Source organism: Acanthopagrus latus, chromosome 16, assembly GCF_904848185.1.
Source record: "Acanthopagrus latus isolate v.2019 chromosome 16, fAcaLat1.1, whole genome shotgun sequence".
Lineage (NCBI taxonomy): Eukaryota > Metazoa > Chordata > Actinopteri > Spariformes > Sparidae > Acanthopagrus > Acanthopagrus latus.
The window spans coordinates 18592024-18615281 of NC_051054.1; the positions used below are offsets into that span (position 1 = coordinate 18592024).

Genomic DNA, 23258 nt, shown 5'->3' on the forward strand with positions numbered 1-23258 from the left:
GGATGATGGGTTTGAATTTGACACTTGAGGACCAACTGATCTTTCCTGATCACGTCTCCTTAAGTATTGTTATTTGAAATAGTGGGATTGTTGACAATTGGTAGGAAACTATGGATTGTCTTCTACAAATGTCATCAGAGACATTTAAGGCAATATCCTATAGTACACTTCAAGTCAAAAAAGCAAATGATCTACAACAAGGAACGTACCAATTAGCAAAGAAGTACAAGACAATTTAACAACTAATAATTGCAAAACCATATTTAATTATATTAACACTCAAATGAATATGAGTCATGAAATATTTTATAAAGGTTGACCATTATATGCAACAGTGAAGCATAAAACCAAGGACTAATAGAATATGGGCAAATTAACAATAAATTAAGAGTTTAATGTCATAAGGATTACAGCAAACCAACAATGCTGTAGTAAATGGGAGAGAAATATACATTGTTTTTGCATTTCAGGGTTCCCTGAATTTAAAAAAAAAAACAAAAAACAACAACACAAGTTTCTTTAGTAGAGTATACACTCTAAATCTTCTCCTCTATTAATACCTTTCATTGTTAGTGTTAAGGAAGATTCATGTTCTGCTGTTTTCCAAGGGATTTTTTTCCTGTGATTTATAAATCCTGGGAAAGTTAAGGAAAGATTTAGCAGGTAGTCTTGGACTGTTTCTTTTTTTGTCCTCCAGATTGCATTCCGCAGTCTTTGCAGCAAGGTAAACATATGCACCAACAACAAATAAGACAAGGAAATGAAAAGAGGCACATAGGGCATTTCTCAAACGACAAATTTGTTCTTGGTGGTTGAACCGCTTTTGGTGGCTGTGTCTGCATGAGATTGGTAGCCAATAGTCATCTTCATGGGAAGCCCCAAGCGCTCCTTGTAAACTCTCCTGTTGACAGGAAAATCACACCATAAGACAATGAAAAGAATGTTGTCACCTATGTTCATGAATTGAAATACTCGTGAAAACCAGCCTCACCCTATGTGTGTCACAGCTTCCCGGTTCTCGTAGTCTGATGTCCAGACAGCTATTTTATCTCCTTTTGTGCGGATGTTGACCACAGCTCCGCAGACATCGTCGCTGTAGTCGTCAAAAGCCTCTCCGACTAAGCACAGGAGCTGGTGAAGGAGATGGAGACGAGAAAAAGCTATTTAAATGCATTAATATTTCAATAGTATTTAAATTTCTTGTTTTTGTTCATTCAACATTTCTGCATAAATACATTAAAGATAATTTATCTAAACACATCATCTCCATGGTATGGCTTTATGTTTTTTGTCTCTTCCTCCTGTTTTCTACTTTCAACCTAGTTATGATCCACCACCGCAAACTACGAATACTTGTAATTTTCCACCAGTCTTAAGATTTTGTATCACATTAGAGTATTTGATGATGATGATTGTGTTATGATCTGACTATTATAAATTATTTTGGATGTGCGTCTTTATTATATAATCCATTGCTAACAAATGTTTATTTGTTATGATACTTGTTACTCTGTGTTATTTGATTACTTCATCTCACAAGCTTAGTGTCTCCATTGGTTATTATGACATGTTGCATATATTGATGACAGAATGAGTGAGTTTCTAATTTGCCAGTGCATATAGTTCAAATATTATTTTAATCAATCAGATTGCACCCCTTAAAGGAGCAGTCAGTTATCTTTCCACACAAAGGAATTAACTGGCAATACAGAGAAAGAGTACCAAGGATCCCCTTCATTCCAAAACAAGCCCCTAGACTATAAAACATTACAACACATGCTCTTCGATTGTCTTGCTCTTCTCTCTTGTTCCTTTGCCTCTCATCCTGACTTGGCTCATCACCCCCTGCTTTTACTTTTTACTTAGAACAAAGCAAAGCTCCAGAATGAAGTCAAAAATTAAATTATTAAATTTGTAATTCTCCTTTATTATGTAGTCAAGTTTTTGACTTCGAAGACTTTTTTTTGACTCCATCCATCTCAAATCTGAAGCCTGTCATTGAATACCGCAAGACCAGAGACCACATGCTGTGTCTCCTCAGAGTCCTGAGATAGGCCTTGTCTGAACCTGGATTCATCATCATGAAGAAGTGACACCAGCTGCTTTGTTGAATGTACTGTACAGTGGTCATCATCTGGCTGTGACCTGGTGAACGAGGATCACTGTTCATCTTCATGCATTCTGTACTTATACTGAGTTGATGCAGAGCTGATTTTTAAATTCAAACTGATCTCAGTGTAGTATTCCCTGTGTTTTTTTTCTATATATAGTTTTTGATAACACTCATTTATTCTGTCAGCAATAGTTTAATAACTACATTTACAATTAATTCACGACTTAACACTTATCCGCTCTAGTTGTGTATATGTACATATGTATATTAGTGGTCCTTATTCATCATCCATGTCCTTTAGTAGTTCAATAAATATTCTGAATTAAGTGATATTGTGTTTTCCTTAATGACAAAGATGGAGGTCAATGTAATCAGAATGTTTAACTTTTAACCATTAATCATTAGATTAGAGCTGTGACTCTGGGGTAGCGCCAGGGTGTTGTTATCAGATGACTGCTAGTTTGATTCCCCTGATCTGCATGAACCTCAAACTGCTCCTGATGTGCTGGTCGACAACTTGCATGGCAGCGACTGACATCAGTTTATGAATGTATGTGTGAATTACTCTAAGTTGCTTTGGACAAAAGTCTCTGCTAAATGCCCTAAATGTCAATTTATAACTGGCATAATTACTTATGATAAATGATAAGATCCAATTTACATTAGATTGCCTCTGTAGCACCACCCAAAGAAAAATCAGTCTCATAAAAAGGCACTAAACTGTCGGTTTGCAACTTTGATTAATAATTAACTTGATAACTAACACCAAAATGACCATAACAGCTAGTAATGGTCGAAAGATGTCAGAGTCCTTCACAGAGTTAAAGCTGTGGATGCGAGACGTCACCACAGCCCAAGGCGGGGGCACTTTGGACCAACACTCTGAACAAAGTCCATGGCTCAACTTGGCGTGCTACAACTGGTAATGAAAATGCAAAATGACATGGCATGCTAAATGGAATGTCAGTGGAAAAACTCCAAGTGCTGACACTTGTGGCCAGACAAAGTAAAAATTATATTACCATTTTAATCATTGCTAATACTACTACTGCCACAGCTTTTGGCCACTAGAGGCAGCACTCCAGCCGAAAAAGGCAACCTGCTAGGAGTCTCTATCCTTGCCATGTTAATTGTCTTAGAGCTACACAACCGTTTATTTGAAGCTGTCCACAATGATGATAAAAGTTTCATATATGGTAAAATGTTTAGTGAGAAAGTGACCTCTTTCAGCCCAGACAGACTAATGGTTCCAGTATGGACACGAGAGTCAGTGCCGTCCGCAAACTGACAAGTCATGACTTGGTGGATATCTGTATCACTGTCAGTGACCTTGGAAGCAGCAACAGCGCTCACCACAACACTGTCTGGACTGCAGATCTGGCAACAATGTAAATTCTCAGTCAGCTTGACTGTGAATGTGATTCACTTCAGTTTCAAAGGTATGAGAGGATGTAATCACTCATTTCAACTGTGTGACAAATGATAAGTGAGGTGCAACAAATTATGGCGGCCAGCAGGTAATAAATGCACTGCTTTGGGAAGAGGCTAAAGAAATAATTAATATTCATTTGGATAACAACACTGAACAGGACACAAAGCACAGCAGCCAGACATACAGTTTCCAGCCAAAAGCGGTCCAGGTCTGATCTCCTCTGCTGCTTGTTCAGTGTGATCAGCCAGCGCCCGCCACGCTTGTTCCTCTCATCCTCCCACATGGGTTCAATGCCATCCTGCAGCAGTGGTTCAAACAGTCAATACACACCACAAACAGCCTTTAAAAATTGAGGTTTCAGCATGATTTTAACATGTCCTGCAATGAATTGTCCAATTCAGGCAAGAAATATTTAAATCTGAAGTTTCCAGCTAGAAGACTACAAAAGGTAGCAAAATGTCCAGTAATAGTGTAATATTTTGTTAACATCTTTCTCTTAACTGCCACAAACACCTTTCATGTTCTATCATCATATCTGGTTACATGAGCTGTTTTGCTGGTGAGCAAGAAACTGAGTCAGAGAGAAAATCCTGCCCACGTGTGTTTTTGTTTATCTCCCTTCAACTGATGATGCTTTTGTCTCAAATACGTACATCTCTTTGTGTCGTCAATTTAATCAGGCACTGTTGTGTTTGCAGGGGTCTTATGTGATTATGCTTGGGTAAAATTCTTGCAATCAGGCTTAATTGGTTAACTGGTGGAAATAAAAATGAAATAATATTAAAATAAAAATCTTTGTGTACTTCAGGTGTGAATGATATCAGTTGCCATATGTGAGGGCTAGAGCAATGGTCTGTGCATGAAATATAATTAATTTGCCTTTGTATATGTTGTATAATGGAAAATGCCAGTTAAGGTCTATTTCTTAATTTCATTGTCCTACTTGTGCTAATGCAAACGTATGTAAACATCATCATCCACCTTGATAGAAAGACCTTTAGTAGCCTTTTACACCTTTTTTAGTTTATACACAAAACCAGCAAGGAAAAAATTGTTGAAGTGGTTTTAACAGTAATTCTATCTGTACGCCTCACTCTCTCTCCATGTGTACATACGTGTGAAATAAATCAAACGTACCTTAAAAAGGGAGTAATCACAGCCTGACATGAGGTTGCTTGACAACTGGATATGGTTGTAGAGACTGAATTGAAGACAGAACAACATTAAAAACCATTAAGATCTAACAGTATTTCAAAAGCAGTATGAAAAAACAAAAAGACTCAGAGAGAAAAACTGCTCCTTACGCCCAGAAATCTTCGACCGTGTCAAATTTAGAGATGAGTCGCAGGTTGGCCTGCCATGTTTTGCTCTTGTCGTTCTTGAAGAACCACAGAGACCATCTGCATGGCAGAGACAGAACAAGAAATTAATATAGCATTAATAAATATAATAAGCTAGTTAAGTATGAGGTAAACAAAAGCAACTGAGAGCCATTGAACCACAGAGCAAATTAGCGACATATAGATAAACCTGCTGGTGACACAAACTGTTATGTAAATCAAGCCATCACTCTCTCAGTCCATTTAATTGTGAAGTTGTGTCATACCTGATCCTATTATGGCTCAGCAGCTGCCTTAAAGGGATATTCTGGTATAAGTTTAATCCATAGTCTGACACACCGTGACACTGAGTAAGACCCCCCCCTCGCCACTAATAGCCACAAATAATGCTCAGAGCAGCACCAAACTTCAGCAACAGTACAAATAGGGTCCCGGCACATAGTTCGAGGCATCAAACATCTGCTAGCTTAGCCGGATTTCTACTGAAACGACAACACAGCTCACCACACTCCTGCAGCAGCATGCTTACACCGGAATATCCCTTTAAGTTATTAAGGTTGAGGAACAATGAGGAAAACTCTGGCTGTCGACACTATCATACAGCTGTTAAAGCGGCTGGTCTGTAAGTGGGTTTGGAAGGTGTTTTTTGAGAGCACAGTCCAAATAAATGCCAGAAAAGGACAGAGTAAGTCAACAGATACAACTTTAGTTCACGTGAGTTGCATTGTATTTGTATACCAGAACATTTGATAAGCAAATATTACGATCCAGTATTCGGTAGGATTCAGATTATGGCATGTGTTTTGTCATAAATCATAATCTGTGGCAGTATATCTGTCCATACATGGACCTCTATGTGATGTTTCTTTGCATTCCAATGAATGCTGACATGCCCTAAGTGTCTGTTTGAGAGGCTGACATAAATGTGTCCATTTGCTGCCTTTAGTCGCAACAGCCTTTAACAAACTTTGCAGCGAACCGTGGTTTGTTTGAGGACTGATGTTACAAAACCGAACTACTGACGAGACTGTGCCTTTTTAGGAACTAACCCTTGGCTTGCTGCCATGTTGTTGTGGTAAATGCGGGGGGAGGGCGGAGCCCACTATGAACTATGGGAGCAGCAGTGGGGCAAGTTAAAGAGAAAATCTATTTTTTCATCTTTTAAAATTGGCCTAAACCGCAAACTCCAATTAATTGATTTTACTGATTTATCACCCAGCCCTACTAATAGGCTTACCCTGTTTAACTAATACTAGCATAAATTATCTGGATGGAAATAAATGTGTCATGTACTTTACAAATGTATCCAAACTCATTTTGCACCACTTTAATGGTTATTAAGATTTTGAGTATTTCAAGCCTAACACGTGAGATGCCGCTTGAAGGTGCATTATGAAGTTTTGGGAAGGAAATTTTTAATCAGAAGAGAAATATCTTCACTGCCTGATTTTTTTTTTTTTTTTATGCCTAGACAAAATCTCTTCACCTTAGAAGACAACCCAATTTAGCTTCAAACAGTGTACTAGGGACCTTATTTTCCAGTGTGGACAGCTTCTTTATTCAGTTATGGAAATTAATATTTTGGAGTTGTATTATTACCTTATTAACATTGTAAATATTCAACTCAAAAGAGTTTTCATCTCTTCTCCAAAACTACATAGTGCCCCTTTAGGTGTTTAGGGTCCAACTTTTCCCTTGGCTGGCTGGCTTTCTGTTCAGCTGGAATTTGGCTTTTCTATTTGATACTTTTGCATACAAATATCCTTGTGGAATTTGAATACATATAAAATATTCAATCTTTGCTTATTTGTATTCAGCACAGAAGGGAGTTGGAAGCTATGTGAGTATGGACTTAGAGGAAAACACTTTGAAATGTTCCGGACAGGTCACCACACAGACCACTGACAATCAAAGTGTTACTGTGGAGAAATAAAGCATCCAGTTCAGCAGACTGAATTTCTTTGGATTGTGAATAACCCACTTTAAAAACAGAGGTACAGGTAACAGTGCTTACCATTAAGTCACTAAATACAGGGATATTGCTAGAGATCATATTATACATGATATATAGTTATATATTCTAATTTAGATGCTAGGACAAGGCCAGAATTACAGAAATCCTCAAAACATAATCAGTTATTCATGTACATTTTCTCATAATTTTACTTTTATCAATGAGCCAGTGAAAATTGATTTTGGCTTAAGTGGCTATTCATTATATCTAGAAATGAGCATATTCAAATAGGGAGAAAAAGATCATTTTACACCTCTGTTCTGTGTTTTATGACATGTTTTTATAATGCACTGGGAAAAGTACAATCAAATGCTCAGCTTCCTCCAGGTGAACACAGTGTTCATTGTTTTTTGGCGTATGGTCACTTCACGTCTTGCTTTCACTTCCATACAGCTGTGAAGAGGACGGGTCATACATTTTTTGACCTATACCTAGACATCAAACAACTTTGTGATGCAGAAGTCACCATTTTTTTTCATTTTCTCATTTTTCTGGCTCCACATTCATACACTCATGACTGGGAACAGCAGAGTAGCCAGCGGTGATCAGATACCTGTGCCAATATATGTATATGATTCCTCTGTTTTAACACAAGTGAAATACTAAAACGGAAAACAAATGCTCATATCTATTACATTCTGCTCCTAATTCAACTGGTAAACCAAACAAATACATGTCTACCAGCAGTCAATACGATCACAATTCAAAGATAAGCTTAATTTTACATGACCATGAGTGAATAATTTGTCAAATAATTATTAAAGCTATAATTATTATCTTTTATTTCCAATTACTCTGTTATTTATTGATTTGATTAATTCATTAAATGCTTAGTCAATGAAAACCCAAAGAGACGCTCAGACAATGTCATAAACCGCAACGACCTTCCATTTACAATCACATGATCCTCTCGCATCTAGGTCAGAGGCTGGAGCCATATTGAACTAATAACTTTTAACAAAACATCTCAGTGAAATCAAATAACCAACTAATTTCAGTTCTGTAGAACTTACTGTGCTTTATATAACACTGCTGCTAGTGGACTAAATATTAAAATATATATTCTAAATGTGTTGTTAACCCACTATATCAGGAGCCAGTCTGTTCTATGACAGGGGAATGTTTTGATTCTGTATTTCCCTACAATTTATGCCAGCGAGCTTTCCACAGTGACCACTTTACATTATACTTGCTACATCATTTCGAGAAATTAGTATCCAAGATTGAAGATGTGTTTTGGTGCTTACTTTAATCAAACTAGCTGTCTTAAACACATGTTTCTTTGCACACACTGACCTATTCTGAAGGGGGTGTTTGATGTAGGCATCTGGGCTCACAATCTCCTGTCCAGTCTCCTCAGCTCCATCTTCATCGGGCTGGGATGGACTTGGGTTGGTTTCCTAAAAAAAAACAAAAAAAACCAACAAAACAAACAAACAAAAAAAACAGCAGTGACACAGAGGTGGGTAAAAACTATAGGGGAAGTAGGCGGTCAGTTTCTAGTGGAACTGAGTCTGCAGTGGAGAAACGATCATGTAACAGATGGCGTCAAATCGACCCTGTACTAACTTTCAAGCCATTGGTTAGATAAGTGAGCCCTTTAGACACGACAAACAGATCGTGGTACAATTTAACACAAGGCAGTTTATAGACACCCTAGCGAACAAAATAATACAGTTATTTCTAAAGAGTAACGTTAATGTATTCCGTGACGGAGGCGTTCATAATGAAACCCGATATAAACATCTGGCACAGTGACGCGAAGCTAGAGTTTGGCTAGCTACCTCTACTGCTAACATTGCCCACTACTGTTGGCAAGTAGCTAACCACTGTTGAGTGTGACTGTATCAATTCCCAAAATATTTGTGGTTGAACGGAAACAACACCAATACATTGCCTCACATTTATCTAGACTAGTGGCAGAACACTCCATCAAAAAAACAAAAAAACAAAAACGTAGACCAAGGCTTCAATTCGACAAGCATTTCACACTCCAAACAGTGTTTAAGTAAAGACATTTCAACTTTAACATCGTCTAGCTTAGCCAATTTTACATCAACCTCTGCCACTAAAGTAACTATCCGACACTGCATTGTAGAGGTCAGCAGGGAGCACTGTCAACCAATTCTGACAGTTCACATTAGAGCTACAAAGGTACCATTTGTATGTAGTGGATTATTTTACATGCGGAATTTACTAGTACATTGATAATAACCATTTCGTTTGAAATAATTGTCACTTGCGCATGTACTTTTGCGGTTATCATTGCCAAAGCAAACCATTTTCTAATGGAACTTGGTGTAGTTCTACGCAAAGGTGAACGGCACGTCGGTTAGCTGTAACGTCAGCCTTAAAGTTGGGAGATCTCAACTCACAAGCATTCCTATTTTACGCTTAGGTCGTGGCACAGAAGACAAGCTTAAAACCAGTCAAAACAGCACATGTGCTTTTAAAACCGGTCGATGTATTTCTACAGACTAAACTTTACAGTTGTTTGTCATAGTTTAATGTCATCTCGCCCTGAAACTAAACCAGGAGGTCCCCCAAAATGTTTTGATATGTTCTTAGGAGAAAGTGCTCACCGGTTCGGCAGTCGCCATCTTACAAATCTCTGTTGGAAAAGTTTGCGTTGATTGGACAGAGCTGCGCAACGTGACGGCGCCGACACGGACATGCGCTGTGTGCCGCCGCTGGCTGGCTGCTTCTCTGCGACTCCACCCCTCCTGTAGACGAAGGCATGGCGAGCACCGAGGCTAGAAGGGAGTGTGAGACAGAGGGCTGCTGCAAGGACGCCAAACTTCAGTGTCCCACATGTATCAAGCTTGGTATCCAAGGCTCCTATTTCTGCTCACAGGTACCGCTGCTTTCTCAGCTTCTCCGAGTCAAACGTGGCCTGTTAACACCTCACCAAGGCCCCGGTCACCAATCACGAGGCTGCTAACTGTCATGCTAGGTAGACATGTGTCGGTGCTCGGGAAAGGCTAGTAACGAATTGGCTTAACGTTAACGAATGCTCGTTAAGGTAGCTGTGTAATGTTGTGCAGACTGCTGGGGATGAGCAATGTAACCAATGAATGTAAGTGATGTTATCTCTGTCACTGTATGCCGAGGGAAAGCGTTTTGCTAGCTAACTGTTGCATGGTATGCTTAATTAAGTGATATATAAAAACGGCTATAATGTCATGTTTTTTCATGGGGTAGTTTGTGGATGCTGCTTCGTGGTTAATTTGCCCTTCAGCAGATACTACTTAGGAAAATGTCGCTACCCATATAGCATTAAACTGCGGCGTCTGCTTTTTTTTTTGCAGAAGTGTTGTGAGTTGATCTAATGCTATGTACTTTGAATACTAAGCTTTGACAGCTGAAATACTCTTGTGGTGCCATGGTATTTGACCCCAGAGGTCTTTGCTGTGGTTGCATTTTTGGCTGTGCAACTTGACCCCGTCTCTCTGTGCTTTTAACTTAAGGCACAAAAGACACTGAAACCTGTGATGAATGTTAGTGATTGTGTCAACATTTTACATCGACTTCTACGGAGCTTTCACATGGTGCAAGATATGTAACAGTGTGCAACCATGCAGGACTTTTTGTAGAACTGGAAGGGTCAGTGACTATGCATGTGACAGTCAGACATGTGTCAAGTGTACTTTTGGGCCCATTGTGCAGTCAAAATATGCATAGATTGGTCTCTCTGTTCTTGTATCTCCTAAGTTTTTACAAATGTGTTGTGTGTGTTTTAATTTGCAGGAATGTTTCAAAGGGAGCTGGGTGTCTCACAAGTTGCTGCACAAAAAAGCAAGTATGTGTTATTTATCACTGTCAGTTCTGTGCTCCGTTAACAGCGTGTAAACTATTTTGGTTCATAGTACTGAGGTACAAGTTGAAGTCTTAGAAGTCAACAATCTGTACATGGTATTCATTTAGAGTTCATTGTGAAAGTTGAGAACAGCTGACTTGCCAAATGCTTCAGAGACCTTGTGCTGTGTTTTGTCAGAGGAGGACAAGAACCAGAATGAATCCAAGAACTGTGTGGAGAAGGACATCAACACAGACCCATGGCCAGGCTACCGCTACACAGGAAAACTACGCCCTCACTACCCACTAGTAAGCTGCTGCTGTTAAAAACAAATGTCACAATTTCACATGATCCATTATGTAAAAATGGGAATAAAGACTTAAGTACAGATGGGCATACTAGTACTGCTGTTCAGTTTCCAATTGGTTTGACTAATTTTTAAAATGTCTGCTGCCCTTTTGTGACACAATTCCGCACTGTTCACTGTTTTGAAATTACATTCATTCATTTTGAGCAGAGGTGATAGTCACTGATACAGACTATACCATGTATTTTAAATAATTTTAAAATCAAACACAGGGTCATACCAGGCACATCTATGATCCAACTTATCTGAAAATTTTGTCCTCTTCTTGTCCCTGGTGTAGACTCCCATGAGGTCCGTGCCTGGCGACATCCAAAGACCGGACTATTCTGATCATCCCAGAGGTAACAATGCTTCCCTCTTAATGAAATATGAGAGGCAGTTTGTCTTATCTTAAAGTGTTTAACGCATGCCAAAACCAAAGAGATTATATAAGTACTTATGATTTTCAAATACTCACTGATTCCAACGGCTAAGTAGTCCCATGATATTCACACTGTCGTGCTTATGGAGTGCTTTGTCCACCAGCTGCAGGACCTAAGAATGATGATGTTGGTCAGTCCGTCCACCCACTTGTTTTTCTGTCGAGCGCTTTTCGTTTGAACTAAGATACCCCAACAACTGCGAGCCATATTGCCATGAAGTTTGTCATGACTATTACTGGTTTGCAGAGGATGATTTATGATGATTGATGATTATGGTGACCCTATAATCTTAATTCCTCTGTTAGAGTCAAAATCAGTCCTTGTCAAAGAACTTCTTCTTCCTAGCAGTTTAATTTTTTTCCCCTCAGAGTAGCAGCTACAAACAAGACAAAAAGTGAGTTTTAGCCATTCATTCACTGTATAACATATTATCGAGTAAATTATATATTATGGAGTAAATTAATGGCTAAAACTCACTTTGTTGTGTTGTTGGTGTGTATACATGGAACGGTTTATGAAAACCATGTGAACAGTTCGGTTCAGCTGTCTCGGTTTGGTTTGCATGTGTCGCATTGGGTTCATAGGCATGCACAGCTTTTTTTTCTCATTCACTAACGAGGCGAAGCATGTACACTTCAGAACAGCAAGTGGTGGTAATGAGCTGGATGTTAACCACCAGTAAACAAGAAGAAGAAGCGAAGCGGTGTAGCAGATAGTAATAGAGTATCTTTGGGTCAGTTGTGGAGATATTTGTGGGCATTGTGAGTGGAAAAGAGTCAGCGCTAGAAGACGTACCAGCAGCACTGTATAGGTCTGCTGTATGGGCCCACTTTGCATTTGGATCGACCTACGATGATGGTGGTAAGAAAGTTGTTGACAAAAGTGCGACAGTATGCGAGCATTGTGCAACAGATGTTGTTTATGCTAACAGTAATACGACTAACATGTCAGCTCATCGAAGCAGTGCAGTATGTGTTAGTTTGGTTTATGCTAAGTTTTATTTTGATGACCTGATAATCTGGATTATTATGTTATTTTAGATAACACAGTGACACTTTGAGTTTGGTAAGAAATCCATCCTTATTTCTTTCATCGTAAAAATAGTAAATTTAAATTCATTTGTATGCACTAATTAAAGGATCAGAGCTTTAAAAGCCATTTTTTACTTTTATATTTTATTAACCTGACTATACAAGACATAATTGATTTTCCTAACCATCAGCATATATCGAACCAAGCCGAAAACTGTGACCACAAAACCGTGACATGAACCGAACTGTAGATGTTGTGAACCGTTCCACCCCTTTTGTGTGTCTATCTATCTATCTATACATACATACATACATACATACATACATACATACATACATACATACATTTGTGATGTTTTAAACTATAGTGGTGTAGATGGCTCTGTTAAACAGCCTGTGCATGTCAGCCTTACCCATAAGTATAACCCAGCTTTATTTACATCTATTTCTCTGGGCAAGCTATTCATTGTGCAACCATGGCAACCTCAACATCCCTGTCACCTGACTGCATAGATCCATACACATGTAGTCATGGTTACAGCCTCCTTTCGTTCTCCTGTGAAACCTTCAGGGACAGAGGCACACGGGCAGTAATAATTAATGTAGAACTATTATTGCGCTGAAGTCGGATTTGGAACTGCTTCATAGAATTAAATATAAATTAGCAATGGCACTTGTAACTGCTAATAATATGTTAGGAAATGAGCTGTACCATTATGAAGACATTGTAATGTGCACACTGTGATTTTCTGACGCTTTGCTTCTTCTCTGAGCAGCTCTGTCACAGCAAACGTAAGTCCAATTGATTGCTGCACTCAAACTGTGGGCTCTTCAGGTCAAAAGGAGGGCTGTGTTTGACTTGTACGCAGACCTGTCTAAAGTCTGTGTTGCTAGGCAACAGTTCATGTTCATCCAACAATCATCTTGTTGAATTAATAAATTATGAATCAACGAATTGACGCCAGTTGATGACGCCAGTGATTTGAGCAACTATCCAACTGTGCTTTTCAGTCAAAGAGTAACGTTTCGATCCTGTTCAATTTATAGTGGAATTTCAGGTACCGGTAGTTTAATTTATCGTCAAGCTGACAGCATATGACATAACTGTAACAGTCCTGCTCTTTGCCTTTGAGTCGACAGTGTGTCATTAGAGTCTGCCTCTGCTCAGGCACTGATGCTGTAGTGTATTCTGTGCAGAAGCAGGTAGTTATCCATAGTACCAGAGCACCACCAGCTTTTAGTAATGAGATTTAAGTTGAAGGAATCTACTAACAAAATACCTTTTGCCGTATATTTATGTTACATATTCGTATTTTTAATGAAAACAGTGGTTAAAACCCCAAAATAAACAATACAGGTTTTCCTTTTACCTGTAGTCATTTATGCATCTAGATTGCTCTAATATAACGTACTCCCTCAATACTGATGGCAACACCTGAACTTGCGTACCAGCTGATCTGTTACCAGTGCGTTACAATTTTTTAACAGCTTTATACTACTAACCATTTTTGGATCTCGCATGATTGCTATAATTGCTGTATGGCCTGGAACAGATTAGGCCCTTTCATATAATATGAGCCAGTACATACAGAGAATGAAGCTAAAGTGGGAGTTGGCCTCTCAGCTGACAAAAGTCTCCAGTGCACACCATCCACAAGCCCTACAGTGGGGAAACCATGCAGATGAACTTAATGTGGCTCCACCTTAAATACTAGCCCCGTTCACACGGCCTGCGCCAATTTTCAGCCTCTGTGAATGTCTCAGAGGCAGCGAGGGGTGAAATTTCGCACCGGCGCTGATACGCCTCTGGAGGCAGGGGCTCGGTATTGGCGAACTGAATGGATATGTGTGTGTGAATGGATATGCCGGCTGCGCGTATTGAGAGTGTGTCGACAGTTTGATAACTACACAGGTCCTTCACTCAACAAAATGAAGAGAAATGTCCCATAAAGCAACATTACATGACCAAACAAAAGTAACGTAGTAACTGTAACTGTCTTTGGCAACTTTTTCCCCCCCTTTTTTATTAGGGGAAAAATAGCGCAGATATATGTGGCAGTGACAGACAGCGTCCTGTTTACTGATGGCAATCATATAATTTTATAATTTAGGGCGAAAAAAGTAATTTTGTCACTTTCAAGGATGTCGGGTGGGTCAGGATTTCAATCACTACACATTATAACAGCATCCCTATGATTGTAAACCATCAGCGGGTTTAGATTAACAAGGGGATACCTGGGGAAACACCTTGAAAAAATTCAGACGCCTCCTTAGGAGCTGCAGCAAGGCTTGTGGATATTCTAGAGAAAATGAGTCAGGAATTCAAGAAAGAGACTTTGCTGTTGAGTTTTTAAAAGCTTTTTTTAATGCATCACATTTAGTTCAGTTCTTTTGACGTGAAGGCAGAAATCTCTACAGCAGATGCCTCCGAAACTAGCCTTAACAGTCCTATATGGATAAAGAGCAATATAGGTAAGAAGGGAAAAAAAAAAATTTGGGGTTAACAGTCCCCCTTGACACAAGTGAGAACAAAATAAGTTTGAAACAGTAAAGATTTTTACATCACAAGTCCAACTGAGGTTTATCAACAAAACCAAGACCTGTAGACATGGCTTGTGCTCACATAGAAGAAAGTATGTTTTCTTCTTTTAAAGATATTTCTGTTGATTTGTTGGTGAAAAATAGGTATCCTCTCATCTCATTTACTCATAGATTTGATTTCACTTTGTAGTCTGTTGGGAACTACACAATCGCCGCTAGGAGTCGGACACCACAGAACGCAAAAGTCAGCAGTCAACTTGTGCCTTCTCACTACAAGATGGCTTGTTGTCAACTGTCAGTTGCTGACCTAAATAAATCAGCAGTATGTAAATGCAGCTGCGATGGCCCAAGGTGATGCCTTGTCTTAAAATGGTTCTTGTGACACCTGTCTTGTAAGGTCCTGTTTCAGTTAGCTCATCAGCTTCACTGAGCGTCAGCATGTGAATGATGGCCATCGTCTGTCTTTTTTTCCTTCTCACAGGGATATCTGAGTCTGAGCAATTTCTGAAGGGAACGTCACAGATCAAGATCCTGTCTCCTGAGGACATTGAAGGCATGAGAGTCGTGTGCAAGGTAACAAAACTGTTGTTGTCACCATGTTTCCATGGGTTTTTGTTGTGGGTTTTCCATTTAATCCATTTTTGTTTTGAAATGTTTGTTTTTCCCAGCTGGCAAGAGAAGTGCTGGACATTGCAGCCTTGATGGTGAAACCAGGAGTTACAACAGAGGAAATCGACCACGCCGTGCATCTGGTATCAATTCACTAACAAACATGAGTAATGGAAGCTTGGATGTGGTGTCCTCTCTTACCTAAAGTAACTTTTACCCAAACACAGAATATGTTGTGAAAAGAACTGTCCTACACATATGCAAGGCCTCAGTCTTAGAAAAAAAAAAAAAAAAAAAAATGTACTCCCTGAAAACATGGTCATGGCAATTTTAACTTATTAGCAAACATTTAATAAAATGTTTATATTAGCCACATGAGAGATGTAGCTCTTAAGATGTCAACTGGTATGCCACCACTTTAACTTCTCAACTACCAGATGTACTGAGACAACATTTTGTGCAGACATTCATGGGCCATAGCTAGGAGTCATTTGAACTGACTCAGCCTGCACCAAGGGAGTGTTGGTGTTGCTTTCTATCGGACTGTTACCTGTTGTTGTACAATGTGGCTAGGGGCTATGTCTTTAGCATGCAAACTTTAATAGATATCATTAGAACATAATACATAGATGTCTTTGCGATATAATCAAAACAGCTTTACATTCGGGTGATAATTTTACTATATTTTTGGAAACTGAATTTATAAACTAAAATTTGTACATATTGCACCTTTTAACAGCAACAACATATTTATTGTTTTATAAATGTTCTAACTCGAGTGGAAGGCATCCACATACCTACTACAGCACAGCCAACATATGTAGTTAGGATCACTTTTTGAGTGATCTAAGTGATTTGATAATTGACAACGACAGACAATCAAAATCCACCCAAGTTTATATGGCCATCAGTTAGCCTAAATTTAGGGATATTTTTCTATAAAATGAAAAAGAAGTGTAACACTGGTTTCTAAATGTAGCCTGTCATTATTATGCAAGTTAATTGATGACATTTATTTATATTTATTCACTTTTGAGATGGTCTAGTCTCACAATTCACTCTTGGTTACTAACAAAACTTATTAAACATGTGATATTAGGCTGCACATTACAAACATAATTTTACCCGAGATGTCTGACAAATGCTCTTCTGAGCTCGTAGGGTCTAAAATTGTGTCCTCAAAAGATAACAAGTCTTGTAATGGAGTGATTCTGCTAATTCCCCTCATCTTTCCAGATCCATATCCTTCACAGGTTGTTCTGTAGCTTATGAGGAAATACCCTCAGAATGTATAACATTACCATCAGCCTTTTTTCTTTTCTCATTATCAGTTGTTATTATGCTGACATGATGATGTAAGATGGTGGCCATTACACCTGCCAAACATCAGCATGTTAACATGTCATTGTGATTAGTTGGCATACTGACATTTACTTCAAAACTAGTCCTGCTGTGAACTCTTAGTCTAGTTTAAATCTGTTCAATAATTGTTTTGGAACAGATGCTGCTAATAATGTAACGAGTTTCTTCATATAAATGAGGTCTTGCTGTGGAAAGTCAGTTCAACTTCAGTTAACATTTGTACAACATATTGACGAGACAGACACTGTTATATAGGACTCATTTAAACACAGGATTGTGTAGCTGCATAAAGCTTAAAGGCAGCACCATGTAGAGAAAAGCTTACTTTACTTGCTTTCTGATCAGGCTTGTACAGCAAGGAACTGCTACCCCTCTCCTCTCAACTACTACAACTTCCCCAAATCCTGCTGCACATCTGTCAATGAGGTCATCTGCCACGGTATCCCTGACAGAAGACCACTGCAAGAAGGAGATATCCTCAATGGTATGTTTATCTTACTACACTTAACATGATACTTGGACCCTAACAACAGCTTCAAATAGTTGTTTTGCTCCTATCTGTCACTGCTTTACTGTTTTATTTTTTAGAAAAGACTCTTACAGTCTTAACATTAACCCTTCAGGATGCTCAGAAATTCTCAATATTGTCATATTCTCAATGTCAAACCAAGTCGTAGGAAAATTAAACTTAGTTTGGATGTAGGGAAGTGTCTTATTGAAGAGAGTGTTTGTATGTATGTGGGGGTATTCCTCCATCATGATAAATGGTTCTCCCAGCATCCTGAAGTTTTGTCAGCAGGAGTTTGCCAATTTTAGCCTTTTTATGACACTTTCTGCAAAGGCGTTGTCTTCCATCAGCCACTCCCCTCAGAGCGTCTGATGGAGCACTTGCCAGCGACTCATCTCTCGCTGTGTGTTCCGACAAGACAAATTGTTTCATTAATCTTTACCAGTAGGGATTTGCCAGTCACATCCTCTGCTCTCAGTGTTTCTCCTTAAGTGAGTAAAGCCCCAGTTTTCCCACTAGCAGTTCCAATTTTATCAGCGGTGATAAAAAGAGAGCCATGTTTGGCCTTATAAATGAATGGATGTTTTTATAAAAATCAATGTCCATGCCATTATGTTTCATTAATCATAACAGTCTCCTCTCTTTGTGTTCATCATAATATAATGAAGTTTTTCAGGTAACACATATTCATCATCTCTCTCTTATGCAGTGGACATTACAGTCTTCTATAACGGTTTCCATGGTGACCTCAATGAAACTTTCTTTGTCGGAGAGCTGGATGAAGAAGGAAAGAAACTGGTTCAGACCACATATGAATGCCTTATGCAAGCCATTGACTCTGGTAGGAACTCCAGCTTGATTTCTTCAATTTTACTGATGTGTGCTTATAAAATACTGTTCTACCAAAGTCACCTTCATTGCACTTTGCTTAGACTTTTTTTTTTTTTTTTTTTTTTTAAATCAGAGATGCATTAAATGGCTGTTTGGCTAAGGGAGAATATCAGATTTTGGAGTTAAATGTACTGTCAACCCTTAAGAAGAAATTGCAGAAGAGAAATACAATCCAGATTGCATAGTTTGTCCAGCAGAAAGCACATACATTGGAGAGCAAGTTAAGTTGGAATTTTCAGTCTTGACCTTGGTAACTGTATTTTTCTGGTCAAAAATGAACTTTCACTCTCAACTTTTAAGCTAACATGTTTGAAAAGCTGTTTAAGTGCTTTGGTAAAGCAGGGTTTCTGCAGGGTCTTGAAAAGTATTAAAAAGGTCCATGTTTTGCATATAGGTCTTAGATTACAGTTAGTTAGGTCTTAAACATGTATGTTCATTTACTGCTACCGCCAGAAGCTTGTGGATGGCTATCAAAAGCACCTAATTGAGGTGAAAATGACCAAGGGACATTTAGCCAATATTAGTATAAGTACTATACTATAAGTAGTCTATGTACATTTTTGACCCAGCAGCTTTGGCTGTATTTTCAGAAGGAACTATTTATTACCAAACCAAACTCCATGAATGTTTTTGTGACAAAGTAGTATTCCATCACAGAAAAGGAAAGCTGTAGAAATCATTGGAACTGAAAACTGCCATGATATACATTTTCTTTACAACTTAGATTTTTAACTTGAAACAATGTTTGTAAACTTTTGACCAGGACTGTACATTTTTTAATAGCCAATTTTAAGGAATCCTTACCAAAAATGTTTGGTTAGTCTTCTCAAAATATTTTAAGATGTTGATATCTGACTCAGAATTCCAGTATATATGAGACCATAAACTACAATACATTCTTTTTTTTCCCTAGGCCTGCAACGTTCATTCTGTCTTCCTTCTTTTTCTTTTGACAGTGAAGCCTGGTGTTCGCTATAGAGAATTAGGTAACATTATCCAGAAGCACGCGCAGGCCAACGGGTTCTCTGTGGTGCGGAGCTACTGTGGACACGGCATCCACAGACTTTTCCACACTGCTCCCAATGTGCCACATTATGCCAGTGAGTTGTCACATTACTGCTAATTTCCACATATTAAATATCTGCAAGTCATTATGTTTTCCCACATGAGGATGATTTCTATATTTATTAATTTCGCAGAAAACAAAGCAGTCGGAGTTATGAAGCCTGGCCATGTATTCACCATTGAGCCTATGATATGTGAAGGTGAGTGGAGCTGCCTTTGGAGATGAATAATGTAGACAATGGTAGGGATTGTTGTAGAGATTATATTAATTTGTATGGATATGAATGTAATAGAATTGCTTCACTTGCACAATTTGCAGAGTTGTCAATTATATAATAACAAACAGTTAAAGAAGGGGATGTTCAACTTTTCAGGGGATGTTCAGATTTTTAGGGGTTTTTCAGATAGTCTGTACCTCACAGCTATCCAATGAGTCAGTGCCAGACTTGACGTGTTATGTTACTACAACTCTGTTTAATTGATGGTGTGTAAGCCAAAGCGATGTGTGTTTTTGTGCGTCATGTCTCAGGTGGCTGGCAAGATGAGACATGGCCAGACGGCTGGACGGCGGTGACCAGAGATGGGAAGCGCTCGGCTCAGTTCGAACACACCCTGTTGGTGACGGAGACCGGCTGCGAGATCCTCACCCGGCGCTTTGAGGACAACGGCCGTGCTCACTTCCTGACTCAGATGTAGGCTGGACCTGAACGCACCAAGGACTGGACTTCCCAGACACCAGATACCCAGCACCTCTGGGTCTCGAATGCATGCACGCACGCGTGCACGCATGCGTGCTCGCTTGCATACACATACAAACACACACACACACGCACACACCTGAAACAAGAGGCATCACTCCTAGAGCTCAGTTTAACTGTGTCTCTCATTGTTCTTTGAATTGAATATGGGTCCTCAGATTAAATGGAAGTACTTGAATGTGTCTTATATCAAATGTGGATTGCTTTATTAGTGACAACTGTGTCTTCTGAAAGTAATATGAAAGTATTTATTAGGTTTTGTTTAGTGTTCGGGCTTGACATTGGGCATGATCTGACCTCTGGAATATGTCAGGCAGAGTTTTTACTGGCTAGCTAGTTGTTGTCTGTGGTGTGTGGAGCTCAGGGCAAATCCAACTAGTACCCCATGCTTTGCTATTTTTCTCTCAGCCTCTGCTAACTTAATTGTATGAAATTCCCGGAGATGGACTGAGAAGAATCAGCAATATAGACAGAGGGGGGTTCCAGGAAACTGGGTCAACAAGTCTCATGACCTCAACAACCAGCATCTTGAACCTTATTGGCCTTTACAGCTTAAGCCTGAAAAACTGTAAGTTTAGATTTCACCCAACAAAAATCTTCCTCTGGCAGCCATGTTGGATTTCTTCAGAGTTTAACAGATGTATTTTAAGGAGTAGTTTGGTGTTTTAGGAAATATACTTAGATGAGAAGTTAGGTCCGATAATAAATACTGCTCTCACATCTGTCCCTTCAACATGTAACTACAACCAGGAGATGGTGACCTTAGCCTAGACTGGATGCATGGAGAAGTGCTATCCTGGCTGTGTTCAAAGTAAAAAAAGAATGCAAACTAGCACCTTCAAAGCTCTGTAATTTCGACATAATATGTTGTTCGTTCAATGTGTGCAAAAAAGTAGGAGGAGAAAGAATAGTATTTTTGTGGCAAAGATATAATCCGGCACATAACCCCATTTTAAAACTACAATCGTCACATTTACAAATTGTATGGCTTAGCAAATGAGATGTAAGGGGTTAGTGACCTTAAATAGCTTGTAGTTGAGTTTTGTCACCTTTAGGCAGAGCCAGGCAAGCTGTCTTTATTCTAAGAAAGTCCAAGCTAAGCTAGCTGTCACCTGATTGTAGCTTCATATTAAATTGATGTGAGAGCTGTTAAACTTTGCATCCAACACCTTACAAGATGCAAAATAAAAAATAAATACAATTCACCTGTTTTTTGAAAGGAAAATATTCAGTGAGTAATTGATTTATTGTCTTATGTGCCTGTTAAAGGTGTCCAGTAGAAGCACTCTGATTTAAATGTAATATAACACATAATACATAAAACATCATTTTCCAGTAGATGAAGTCAGAGTCACAGTTGGGAAGGGAGCCATGACCTAACAGCAGCTCTCTCTACGTAGATATCCAGAATGACAATAACATTGAGCGCAAAGTCACTCTAGTGCTGGACTTGTAAATCCTGCTTTGAGGAATATATCAGTGTGTCTCATGTTCCCTATAGCCCTGGTGTAGCAAATTAAGCCTTAACGTGTAAATCTAGCCTGATAACTTAAGGCGCATTCACTGATGTTCCCCCTTATCTCGACAGTCACCATTTTACCTTGACTTTGGGATTGTCCCGGTTTGAGCAACATTCATTATTACTACATTTTCAGAGGACTAATGGGATCACAGTTTCTCTTTGTATTTCTTCTAATGGAGTAATAAATGACTCTTGTGTAGCTCTGTGTGGGTGAGTTTGTCCAGATCCCAAAGTTGTTAATTCACCATCTAATTAAATAAAATGCCTTTTTAAACTCTGTTCAGTACAGTGATAGTGTAAACTGCATATATATTTCACTACTTCACAAGCATTTAGTCTGCAGTATCATACTCAAGATAAATCATGCCAGGTATAAAAGCTGATGGTGGTAGTTTTGAAACCAAATGTTGATTCAGCAGAATTGTACTTGGTACAATAGTATTATAAATGCCACACCACCACAGTATATGAATGAATAATGGTAGAAATTTGAGCAGGTGTAATAAACAGGCTGAGGGCAAAAAACTAAACCACTTTTATAGATATGTAGTATCTTTTCCTGGTTTTAAAAGCTGCATTAAATTAAATGCAGTAAATTAATGCATTTTTACATATATATAATATAAAAATGCATTAATTTTTTAACCAAACTCTTTAAATATTTTACCTACTCAATACCTAATCATCACAGTTCTGATGATTACTGATCAAAAATCTCATTGTGTTAATAATTTGTCACCGCATCAATCGTTATTCTAACAACATTGTTACAATATCCATATCAGGATGTAAAATTTGGGATATTTAACTTTGTCGCCCAGTCCTAGCAGTAATGATGGACTTTTGAGGAGACTTCAAAATATCAAGGTCAATATTGTGTTTCATAAATTTAATGTATTGCAAATTATTTTTAGGCCATGATGCCCAGTCACATCACGTTATGTATGTAAGTATCCTCCTTTTGTCTTTGTGTCAGTTGTCTTTTGAAAACGAGTCAAACTGATCCGAAGACAATGTAGTGGATGTAAAATAATGAAACCCTCAGCGTTCACATTGTTTCTCTATAAACCTCACTTTCATTATACAGTTCTGGAAATCTGGTCACTCAGGAAAAGCAAAGTTAACTTGTGATCCATTTCTTTAACAGACTAAATGTTTTAATAAATTTGTGTTTTGTCATGTGTTGTTTTTTGCGCCTCTGAGTAATATGGAAACAATCCAGTTGTTTTGCAACAACAATGCCAACAATAATACTACTCAGAAACGCTGGGGGGAAGGGGTTTTCTGTTGCCACTTTAATTATTAGCAATTTATCAGCAATCAGATATAACAAAAGCACACTGATTCTGATCATCAGAAAAAAATGTAATATTGGATCACTCTCTTGAGCCAAAATCAGCCAGCTCATGATATACAGTCTGTACATGTAAATATAGGTATAATTTAAAAAGTTTTTTCACTTGTCCTTATAGTTAAGTAGCAGAGGT

At 38.6% G+C, this 23258-nt stretch overlaps 2 protein-coding genes across 3 annotated transcripts; one reads left to right on the top strand and one right to left on the bottom strand.

The window, feature by feature from the left end:
• Positions 1-246: 246 nt before the first annotated feature.
• Positions 247-9636, bottom strand: eif4eb (eukaryotic translation initiation factor 4eb). Of its 2 annotated transcripts, none has more exons than XM_037125088.1 (7): positions 9482-9636; positions 8196-8299; positions 4850-4945; positions 4683-4746; positions 3730-3843; positions 992-1131; positions 247-901 (listed from the first exon to the last, which is right to left on the bottom strand). In XM_037125088.1, the coding sequence occupies exons 1-7, from the start codon at positions 9497-9499 to the stop codon at positions 787-789; spliced, it is 651 nt and encodes a 216-aa protein (XP_036980983.1). In that variant the 5' UTR covers positions 9500-9636; the 3' UTR covers positions 247-786. The 2 variants fall into 2 exon arrangements, with proteins under 2 accessions (XP_036980983.1, XP_036980984.1); XM_037125089.1 differs by lacking the exon at positions 9482-9636 and adding an exon at positions 9275-9461.
• metap1 (methionyl aminopeptidase 1) lies at positions 9510-21970 on the top strand. The gene is made up of 11 exons (XM_037125084.1): positions 9510-9753; positions 10647-10698; positions 10894-11003; positions 11343-11403; positions 15538-15629; positions 15725-15808; positions 17373-17511; positions 18245-18376; positions 19383-19526; positions 19626-19691; positions 20021-21970. Exons 1-11 carry the CDS (start codon positions 9637-9639, stop codon positions 20185-20187), a joined length of 1164 nt encoding a protein of 387 aa, XP_036980979.1. The 5' UTR covers positions 9510-9636; the 3' UTR covers positions 20188-21970.
• The last annotated feature ends 1288 nt before the right edge of the window (positions 21971-23258 follow it).